This window comes from Diaphorina citri, unplaced genomic scaffold (assembly GCF_000475195.1).
Source record: "Diaphorina citri unplaced genomic scaffold, Diaci psyllid genome assembly version 1.1 scaffold184, whole genome shotgun sequence".
NCBI lineage: Eukaryota > Metazoa > Arthropoda > Insecta > Hemiptera > Psyllidae > Diaphorina > Diaphorina citri.
The window spans coordinates 222594-234102 of record NW_007377621.1 but is presented as its reverse complement, the minus strand read 5'-3'; the positions used below and the strand labels follow the sequence as shown (position 1 = coordinate 234102).

General features: G+C 34.8%; 2 protein-coding genes across 3 annotated transcripts; both read left to right on the top strand.

The window, feature by feature from the left end:
• Window positions 1–2182: 2182 nt before the first annotated feature.
• Window positions 2183–4759, top strand: LOC103505611 (esterase CG5412). Of its 2 annotated transcripts, none has more exons than XM_026820917.1 (6): window positions 2183–2348; window positions 2655–2837; window positions 3108–3254; window positions 3427–3625; window positions 4222–4295; window positions 4624–4759. In XM_026820917.1, the coding sequence occupies exons 1-4, from the start codon at window positions 2243–2245 to the stop codon at window positions 3600–3602; spliced, it is 612 nt and encodes a 203-aa protein (XP_026676718.1). In that variant the 5' UTR covers window positions 2183–2242; the 3' UTR covers window positions 3603–3625; window positions 4222–4295; window positions 4624–4759. The 2 variants fall into 2 exon arrangements, with proteins under 2 accessions (XP_026676718.1, XP_026676717.1); XM_026820916.1 differs by lacking the exon at window positions 4222–4295 and adding an exon at window positions 4085–4158 and having other exon boundaries at window positions 4624–4667.
• On the top strand, window positions 4448–5027 carry LOC103505605 (cytidine deaminase-like). The gene is made up of 2 exons (XM_026820901.1): window positions 4448–4475; window positions 4624–5027. The coding sequence occupies exons 1-2, from the start codon at window positions 4448–4450 to the stop codon at window positions 5025–5027; spliced, it is 432 nt and encodes a 143-aa protein (XP_026676702.1).
• The last annotated feature ends 6482 nt before the right edge of the window (window positions 5028–11509 follow it).

The window sequence follows — 11509 nt, the reverse complement described above, 5'->3', positions numbered from 1 at the left end:
TTGTTATTGAGTACGTCAAAATGAGTCTCACTTTGTTCTATTTTATATGTTTTGTCTACAACATTGTGTTCTGGTATTGTTCATGTTGTGTGAGGTCGCAGGATGTATGACTATGATAGGCATTAGCATGAGAATTTCCTCTTCCCATTAGAAAACATCGAGGTAAATGGACTTGATAGTTTATGCATACAAGCATTCAGAGGAAAACTACAAAGAATGATAAAAAAAAAAAGTAATTAAATAAAACAAACATTAGACGCACAAAGCTATCACCTTCCTGTCATTTAGTCGTGTTTCAGGCAGGACATACCATTTTTTTTTTACTATCTGCCCATGGCTATGTGTTATATTTGCCTAGAGCTAAGTTGGTCTTGTAATAGTTGCCTATGTATGCATAAATGGTTGACTAACGTCTGACACTGAGGCCAAAATGGGGGAATGGAATTTTTTGTGTTAAAAAAATGCTAAGATCGGAAATCTTTCTTCGGTTAGGTATGCCCTTTTCTTTCTGAATTTTGGTTTTAAAATGCTTATAACGCTGATTGCACCCCCATTCAATAGCATGTGATGTGTAACCAAATATCTTCTAGGTTAACAATCATCTAAATATTGTCAGACACACGCTACGCTCAAATGTCCTTGGGTGAAATCAGGGTCGATTTAAGGCGTGATCGTGAACCGAGAAATCAAAGTCAATCACATTTTTAAGGTAGAAAGTAACTTGACAAAATTAATTTTAAGATTAAAGCTAAATTTTCGATTGTTTTTTTGAACTTTTTTGAGCATAATTTCATATAGGTATAACAGTTCAATGTTCAATATAGGTTTCGTATAATGAATTATGTAGTTAGAAAAGGAAACTTTATTGTGTCCTTTTACCAAGGGTTGAGAATTGTCGGTCAAAAAAATATCCTCAAATCTTGTTCTCATTTCAATAAATGGTTATATCTTTCGAGTCCCCTCTCTAAAAACGTCCCTGTTTAAAATGCTGCCATGGAATTTTTCTACCTCGGGCAGCCTGCACCTCATCTTACGATTAAATCATGGAAAGTAAAAAATGAAACCACGCGTAATACAGCAGGTTGAAAGAATAACGTGCTGGAAGATATTATAAATATTTATAATAGACACATTCTCGAGGGTGGAATTAGGGGTGCAATGGTACCTAAAGAACCTAAATTGTGTATGGGCTCGGCTGTATTATACATTACAGTTTATAACAGAAAGGAATTTGATATAGAAACCAGACACCCACCCTTTCACCCCCTTCAAAAAGAACAAATTTCTTGTTGATTGGAACTAATATTTACCAGAAACACGTTACCTACTCGTACCTATTCATAAGATATTCATATTTTGTACTTGGATTCAATAAGAAGAAGTTTCCACGCTTGGCAAAATCCTGGATACAACCCTGTGATAAGACAACATCTATTGTTACAGCTCCCAGCTATCAGACCTCTCGGAAGGAAAAAAAACCTGATTTAACAGTGATAGAGATTAGTTGGCTCTTACCTACTTCAAGTGCCTCTGATAACATTTGATTTAATATCAATCAAATTTTGTACCTACTTATTTTGTGCCTTTTGGTGCATTAGACAAAGATCTTAGTACCTTTAACAGTGATAGAGATTAGTTGGCTCTTACCTACTTCAAGTGCCTCTGATAACATTTGATTTAATATCAATCAAATTTTGTACCTAGGTACTTATTTTGTGCCTTTTGGTGTAGTAGACAAAGATCTTAGTACATGGGCTGAATGTAGTTTGTACCTAATTACTATAGCAAATATTTTGATTTGAATTACTAGGGTACTTACCTACCAATTTCATGTCCTACATGAACCTTAAGCGTTGTTGTTACAGTCAGATGTAAAGAAAACATTTTTTTTTCAAATACGGTAGGACTCATGTGAGACATGAAACCTCCGAAAAGTGATTTGTGGTAGGCTTCATGTCACACGTGAAATTGTTCCCTCGCTTTTAATTTATTTTCTAATTTCAAATGGTAAGAGCTTCCATAAAAAGTAGGTAATTAGAGTAGATAATACAAATGCTGAATTAAACAAAATAAATATTCTTTTTTTTTGTGCAGCTTCCATAAAAAGTAGGTAATTAGAGTAGATAATACAAATGCTGAATTAAACAAAATAAATATTCTTTTTATGTGCCTTTTTTTCTAGATCCTCTGTTTGCATGGTTTAGGTCAAAACAATCTGACATTCAGGAATAAAACAGGTTCTATGAGAAAAAGATTGAAAAGTCTGGCAGAACTGACATATATTGATGCTCCATATGTTATAGAAAACCCAAACATATCAAGTTTGGAGGATCTTGCTCCAACTGGAGGTAACAAGTAGTTTCTAGCTGGGTTTTCTATAAATTATGTATAATTAATTTTACACATTTACCTACATTCAGATTGGATTGGGATCCGCCCAATAATTAACTCAATTTGATCTTTAATATTTTCCCCCTCCAGAAGTCAAATGCTCAATGAGCCTAAAAGAAGAAAACTTATCATCCCTTTGGAAATAGATTTTCTGATTGAATTTAAGTCTTGTCACTCATAAAATTACCTGTAAAGAAAATAATAATTCATAATAATAATAATTTGCATGCATTATAAACACAGCACTTTATATTTGCTTTCAGAACAAAGAAGTTGGTTTCATCCTCTAGATGACAGATACTCAGAAAATATAGTAACAGGATTCAATGAAAGTTTTCCTTTTATTGAGGAGGTGATCAGATCAAAAGGTCCATTTGATGGAATATTAGGCTTCTCTCAGGGAGCAGAACTGTTGGGGTTAATATGTTGCCTTAAATCCAAGAACTGTAAGTACCTAAAGCTTTAGATTTCTCCTAAGTTTCATTCCCAACATCTAGAAGTTCTGAGGCTCCTGAGTTTATTGTCCAACAGTATGAGACTCCCATCAATAGATTTTTTTATTTTTATTTTTACTCTGTGCCTGAAGCTTGAGGTGCACTCAGCTTCATGAGAATGATTAAAGTGGTGGTATTAGGTACAAGAGATAAAGATATTAGGTACAAGTGGTGGTATTAGGTACAAGAGATAAAGATTATTTAATTGTTTCTTGTTTTCAGTGTTTCATGGTGATTTCAAGTTTGTAATCTTTGTGTCTGGGTTTAAAAGTCACTGCCCTGCTTACAACGATTATTACTCTGGACAGTCTTCAATAGATATCCCTTCACTCCATATTTGGGGCGAGTCTGATAAGATTATAGTCAAAGGTAAATAATAATAATAATAGTAAAAAATAATAAAAAAAAGTACTTAAATGATCTCGGGAGTTTACCAACATTATGCAAAGTTGTTCTCTGGACAGATGATCATTTGAGACATGAAAATCGTCAATGTACAGATCTCTGCTATTGAGACTTAAAAGTAATACTTTTTTTACAGAAAGGAGTGAATCATTATTTGGCTTGTTCAATGAGTCAAACAGACACAAGATTGTTCACCCTGGAGGTCATTTTCTTCCCGGACAATCTGATGTGGCAGCTGAAGTCAAAAAATTTCTCTCTCCACTACAGGAGGCATTAGCGAGTACAACTACACCTGGTAGTGTCAGCAGCTGATTTGTGGAAACGGAGAAGTATAGGTAATAAAAAACATTAAATGTACTTTCTTTTCTAAGGCTTTATTATTATTTGTTTACTTTTATTTTCTTGTGCAATCAAAATCAATAAACCGTTTAGGAGTTATGAAGAACCCAGAGAACGTTTTGCAACATTAGACAAATTGTTCAAAACAAACATATTATCATATAAAGAGATCATAATATTATAAGGGGAAAAAAAAATCTGGTGTGAACGTCACACGACTTTAATTAATCTGTATCTACACATAATTGATGGTCGTTGATTGTGTGTGTATGGCTATACCTACCTATTGGAAGGCGGTCTTTTGTTAGGACTTTCATGTTATACTGTATACCAGGAAATAACTAATTAAACAAGTTTTTTTTATCAAACAAAGCTCGTTATTATTCAAACCGAGTGTATAAACATACCTTCTGCTTGGCTCCCACTTCTATTATTAGCTTCTTTATTATTTTCAGTTATAACTCCCTAGTTCTGTGACTTTTACAAAACACAATGGTTGGACACGACATAATAGAATTTTCAGCCCTAGGTAAGTCAATGATCTCTCTCTTTTTTTTTTACCTTCTATTATTAGCTTCTTTATTATTTTCAGTTATAACTCCCTAGTTCTGTGACTTTTACAAAACACAATGGTTGGACACGACATAATGGAATTTTCAGCCCTAGGTAAGTCAATGATCTCTCTCTTTTTTTTTTATTAGAAATCATTCGCGCTGACTCCTAGTTCAAATTACACATTCGTTTTACTATTTTTTATTCACTGTTTTAGTAATATCTTGTCCACTTGTTGGCTATCTTGTGAAGATAAGGCTGTAGCAATGATCAAGAGTATCAAGACTCTTTATAGCTGGTAAAAAATATTCCACATCACTTTTGACTATGACACTTAAATTTAGGTTAAAGATTTTGTACTTCATCATGATCATCAACATCAGTTAGGTGCCAAAAGCAGGTGGCAGTTAAGTAATCAGACTAACGCATATTATTTTTTCAGATCCTATTGAGCAAAATCTCGCCAATTTGAGTATACAAGCCAGGGACAACGCTTACTGCCCATACAGTAAACTCCAAGTAGGTGCAGCTCTCTTGTGTCAAGACGATACAATCTTCACTGGATGTAATGTGGAAAACGCTTCCTATGGAATGACTATATGCGCGGAGAAAACCGCAATATCCAAAGCTATAAGCGAGGGTCAAACCAAATTCAAACGCATTGCCGTCAGTGCGATACTTCCCGATAGTAATAAGTTCGTCAGTCCATGTGGTAGTTGCCGTCAAGTAATAGCAGAGTTCTCTAGTCCTGCCTGTGATATCCAAGTGCTCATCGTGAAGTCTGATAGAAGTCAGGTCATTCGGACTACAATTTCACATCTCCTACCTTTGAGTTTTTCTTTTTAAGAAAGAAATGCATTACTGTAAAAATAACAGAAATAAGAATTTTATTTGTAAATATGTACACTTCATCCTTGTGTAAAATTTCATAAATAATTATCTACATTCTACTTAATCATCAGCCAACATTCTTTTGTTTGTTTAGATTAATATTTAATCTAATATAGAGAGGGGAGTATTTTAAGATAGGAAATTTTTGGTCGAAAATTGGCCGCCGTAGGCGGTCGATTTTGGACTTAGAAAAAAGCTTCCATAAAAAGTAGGTAATTAGAGTAGATAATACAAATGCTGAATTAAACAAAATAAATATTCTTTTTATGTGCCTTTTTTTCTAATTTTTAAAAAAAAAGTTCAATTTTTGGACACGTTTTAATCATCCCTCATTACATGGGGAGTATTTTAAGATAGGAAATTTTTGGTCAAAAATTGGCCGCCGTAGGCGGCTCAGGCTCGGGACTTAGAAAATTTTTCATTATTATTATATTTTTTTTAAAAATACGTATTCCGCAAATGTAATAGAAAGTCGTGTGATGTTCACACCAGATTTTTTTTTATGATATTACCATAATTTTGGAGTCTGCCCATGCATTCTTGATGAAAGTGAAAGATTAAAAAAATATTCAATTCCAGAAAGGCCTTGAGTCATAGGTCATAGGTCAACTGTAAACAAGACACATTCAAACAGTGTTTGACAAAATATTCTTCACTTTATGCTCACATGGATCAGGTAGGGTTGATAACTATAGATGGAATGTACCTAACACTACACTGCTGCTGGGAACGTGGGAACCTTGTGTTACCAGATCCAAAACTTACCATTAGTGGTAATGAACTTTAGGTACCTGCAACAAGATATAGTGATCTATTTCTTCTTGAAATCGATGATACTCAATGAGTACAAAATTTTCTTCTTCAAAGTATTCCAACCTTGCACTTGATTATTGCGTACATCTTGTATGAGAGCTACACATTCAACATTGCTTGATAAATAGTCCGTGTATATCTTGATAAATATTGCCAGATAGGCTTGAGCCAGTTCAAAGTCTCGATTACTGAGAAACATAAAGTTGACTAGCTTCAAGTAGTGAATCATAAGGTGATGATTGGCAGGATTATCACTAGGAGAGAAGAGCAGAATCTCCTGGCGAATAGCAGAAGGTCCCATCTGTTTTAACTTCTCAATAACAGGTATAGAAACCAGACACCCACCCTTTCACCCCCTTCAAAAAGAACAAATTTCTTGTTGATTGGAACTAATATTTACCAGAAACACGTTAACTACTCGTACCTATTCATAAAATATTCATATTTATTTTGTACTTGGATTCAATAAGAAGAAGTTTCCACTTAATTCAACAGGTTTTTCCAGTTCCATTTGATGAAGCTCTTACGTTCATTCCATTTCGTTTAGAATTGGGACAAAGTCAACTAAAGTGAACCAAGCTTTACCAGATTTGATGAAGCTCTTACGTTCATTCCATTTCGTTTAGAATTGGGACAAAGTCAACTAAAGTGAACCAAGCTTTACCAGAAAAAAAAAATCAAGTTTTGGTTGAGAGTTGAGACCAAGTAAAAATCCCCTAATGTAAGTACCTACTCTAGAGGTAACTATGCAGCTATGCACCTATGAGCAGTGACCAGTGTTAGGTTAGGGTTAGGTTAAACGCACAAATGAGCAGTGACCAGTGTTAGGTTAGGGTTAGGTACAATAACAGGCTCATAGTTGTCATTCTGTACACTAGACAGGAGGCGGGCAAACGCGGTCAAATTGTTGAATTTATTCAGATTGACATTCGTTGCTTGGTCTTGGTTGGTCAGTCCTGACAAATCAAACTGCAAGTCCAACTATGCAGCTATGCACCTACAAAAAAGTAATATTATGAAACCATTCATTGAGTTCAGCACATTGCATACTTTAGTATGATTCCAGGCGCTTGTTAAATGGGACCATTTTCCATTTCAGGACTTTCTGGTTTCACACCCTTGTCCTGGTTAGGTAGTTCAAAGTTAAATCTTTGAATACAATTGAACAAAGGCACATTGCATACTTTAGTATGATTCCAGGCGCTTGTTAAATGGGACCATTTTCCATTTCAGGACTTTCTGGTTTCACACCCTTGTCCCTTGTCCTGGTTAGGTAGTTCAAAGTTAAATCTTTGAATACAATTGAACAAACTAAAAATAGAGTTATTCAAATTCACTGATGAACTTGAAATCCTAAGACCGCAATAAAAGTAATAATAAAACACCAATTTTTCTGCTGTTCTTTTAAAAGAAAGAAGATCGTGACTTGTTAACCTTACGAAATCTCAGCACAATAAAGGGGCCAGACTTTGAACTTTAAAATCTCATAATCCAAAATCAAATGTGGGAAAGAAATCTCCAATCTCCATGGATAATACCTGAAGGATCCAATATCCTACTTGCCTTTTAAATGAAAGCTAAAATGGGAGCTACAACTTGTCCTCAACAAAACAACAGCTGATTGTACAATTAGCCTAGCGTGTAGGCATGATATATTCATCAGGAAAGGAGATGATCAAAGAAAATAACCAGAACAAATAGACAATGATCGTAAGATAACGGAGACATTTGACTCTACTTTGGTCGGTAATAAGATTCTTGTCATGTTCGCAGAGCTGATACGCGTAACACAATATTCCTGATTCCTTAGCATCATCATAATCACATCAATATCTTCTTCAGAAGGTAATTCTCTTCTATTTCTTAACACAATGGTGTTCAGTATCGACTTAGCTGAAAGAACTGAGAAAGTAGAGTAAACTTTTAAGAAAATTCGAGCAAAGAATTTTCCCAGATTCACCCCTTTGTTCTCAGTGATGGGCTCCCTTCACTGATGAACTTGAAATCCTAAGACCGCAATAAAAGTAATAATAAAACACCAATGTTTCTGCTGTTCTTTTAAAAGTTCACTGATGAACTTGAAATCCTAAGACCGCAATAAAAGTAATAATAAAACACCAATGTTTCTGCTGTTCTTTTAAAAGAAAGAAAGAGAAAAAACTTGAAGATAGCCTGAAGACCCGCGTACCTGCTTATGATAAAAACTGAATTCCTCTCGTTTGCTAACATGAGTACTTGAGTACCTCCTACCTACTTGCTTACAATCTAATTTGACACGAGAGCAGGTGATCAAGTCGTCATTTCCCTTTAACTTTTCCGCAGACCATTTCTGACTATTGCAATTCCATTTTTTTTTTTTTTTTAGGTTTGATAGAAAGAGCTGTAACCTGTAACTGCCAAGGTAGGTAGTTTACAATGTTTTAACCAAAGAGTCTTCCTTCCTCAAATATTGAAGAGTAAAATAAAAACTACCTCAGAGATACTTTCAATCATGTGTGAGTTGTCTTCAGCTCTTCAAACCGTCGTTTTCTAAGAGTATCTAGATGATAAGTATAAAAAGTCTTCAGCAGTGTTGTCAGTTGATGGTTTTGAGTGAGGAAGTTCTATGCTAGGAATGTTACTGGTGTCATAGATAGGACGCAGAGAGATATGGGAGAAGAGGGTTTTGTTTGCCCACAAGAAGAGGCCTAGGTAGTCAACGTGGGATGTTACTAGATATTCTCCATTCTGGGAAAAGGACAGAGATGTGCAGGGAGCATCAACCTGGAATAAAACAAAAGGAAACCAATGCAAAATACTGAAGGGACATCATATTTGTCTAAGATGAAAAATAAAATCATCAAACGTATATGAAATTGAATCTAGGCGCACGACAGTGCGCCAGTCCAAGTTCCGGCCTCAGCACGCCAGTGTGTATATTTACACGAAACATTTGGAGCCATTTTTACCACTCTCATAACTCCGTTAATTACGCACGTATTGTTACGAAATTTGGACCATATGTTAAGCTATACTTGCTTATTATGCCTGCAAAATTCCCAAGTTCTAGCTTTTAAGGAAGGGGCAGAAAAAGGGCCTAGAAAATCGCTTATTTTAAGACTGAAATAAAATCATCAAACGTATATGAAATTGAATCTAGGCGCACGACAGTGCGCCAGTCCAAGTTCCGGCCTCAGCACGCCAGTGTGTACATTTACACGAAACATTTCGAGCCATTTTTACCCCTCTCATAACTCCGTTAATTACGCACGTATTGTTACGAAATTTGGACCATATGTTAAGCTATACTTGCTTATTATGCCTGCAAAATTCCGAAGTTCTAGCTTTTAAGGAAGGGGTAGAAAAAGGGCCTAGAAAATCGCTTATTTTAAGACTGACTGACTCAAATAAATAATTGAATGTGAAACCTCTAAGGAAAAACATAGCCAAGTTGAAATTGAGAGAAGGTTGAAGGAATTGAGATTCAGCATTTTCAGCAGACACGAAAAACTGGGAATGCAGACTTGGCCTTAATTTTCTGATCTCACCACTTTTATAGGACGACATTTTTGGATAGGAACTTGGCCTTTTTTTCACATTTGTGTTTTTGTGGGGGTACTTACTTACTTAGACCTGGACATGGAATACTTCCAAATAGAGACAGTTTAATTTTGATAATACTTTTTTTTTTCAATTCAATGAACTTTTTCCCATTAAAAACGAACCACTTTTTAATTTTTACGAAATACCTACCCAATTAAAACAAAGAACTAAAGACTAATTTTTAAAATTTAATATTTATGCGCTTCGATAAAATTGTGTTGGTAATCCAAAGGAATTGGATCTTTGGTATCCAATTCCTTTACCAATTAAGGGACTTTATAGGTACCGCTTTGAGTTTAATTAATAAATAATTAATAGGGTGGTCATAATTAGCTAATAATTACTGAATATCGCTCTAACAAGAAGTGCACACTGCACAACCAAGTGCCACCCCATAAAACAGCAATAACTTCGAATGAAAGATGAAACATTATTCCAGAAACAATCTGCTTAAGATTAATTACCACGAGTCAAGTTGGTATTTTAATAAACCAACAATTTACACAAGAAACACGTTTGGTGTCCAATTTCTAATTAGTGTTAGCATGCAGATATTTACTCAGGACAGGCGCTGATTTTTTGGGTCCACTTGGCACTTGGTTTCGGTGTCTTATTACCATTGAAAATTTCCAGGTCATAAATTTTTACTACACAGACGTCTATGACAACCCGAGTTTTTTTTATGCAGCTGTTGCGAAATTCCTTATTATTCATATCCCAACATGCAATTTGGGCGGTACGTTGGTAAAACAATGGTCATATTTCTGAATGTATAAATCGAAATTTATAATCGCCGTACATACGTATGGATCGCAAATCATTGTCTAGTCGTAATGCTGGGTCTTTTGAGGAAATAATGGACTGAAATTAAAGCTGTGCATAAATTCAAAAGACGCTTGTACAAGAAATCGAGGAACTGCACAAAATTTTAAGCTTTCATTGGTAATAAATTCAAGAAATAGCCTCTATTTCTAACTCAAGTCAAGTTTCACAAGCTTAGGTAATCAAATCCTTCATGACCTTCAATCAAAAGTCTGCTCATTTCTGTACCATAGTATAGTCATTATTGGTAATTACAGTAATTCGGCATACTGCCTGGACGAAGCAGATAAATAAAGAAAGAAAATATACCTAGATACATAAGTAATGTTTGGTCAAGTTTCACAAGCTTAGGTAATCAAATCCTTCATGACCTTCAATCAAAAGTCTGCTCATTTCTGTACCATAGTATAGTCATTATTAGTAATTAGGCATACTGCCTGGACGAGGCAGATAAATAAAGAAAGAAAATATACCTAGATACATAAGTAACGTTTATTAAGCTTTCATTGGTAATAAATTCAAGAAATAGCCTCTATTTCTAACTCAAGTCAAGTTTCACAAGCTTAGGTAATCAAATCCTTCACGACCTTCAATCAAAAGTCTGCTCATTTCTGTACCATAGTCATTATTAGTAATTACAGTAATTAGGCATACTGCGTGGACGAGGCAGATAAATAAATAAAGAAAATATACCTAGATACATAAGTAAAGTTTGTATAAACAGAAGACGAGGGATATGGTCACTGGTCACATAAAGGTAAGATAACCAATAAGGAGGGATATGGTCACATAAGTAAAGATAATCAAGAAAAATTCAAATTTAACTTTTAAAAGAGGAAATACTTCAAACAGAAGATACCTACCAGGACCACCATACCTTAACTCGTCCAATGCCACGAGAAAGCACAAACGCTACAATAATGAAATTTATCGTGATTGGATTTATGGGAGCCGTGTGAGTTATGGTCCTCCAATAACAAAATGTTTATGCATGCCGGTAAAGTTTTGGCATGATGTGTGTGCAGCCCTGGTTTATAACTTTTAAATCGGACAGAAAGTCTGTAATTATACCAACAAGTGCCTATGATAAATGATAGGGATATTATAAGGTAGAGGTTCATATGGTAATCGTACACTTTTACAGGTACTTTTTTTCTATTTTTTTTTTTTTTTTTTTTTTTTTTTTTTTTTTTCCTTTTTTTTTTCCCCCTTGGCTTTTA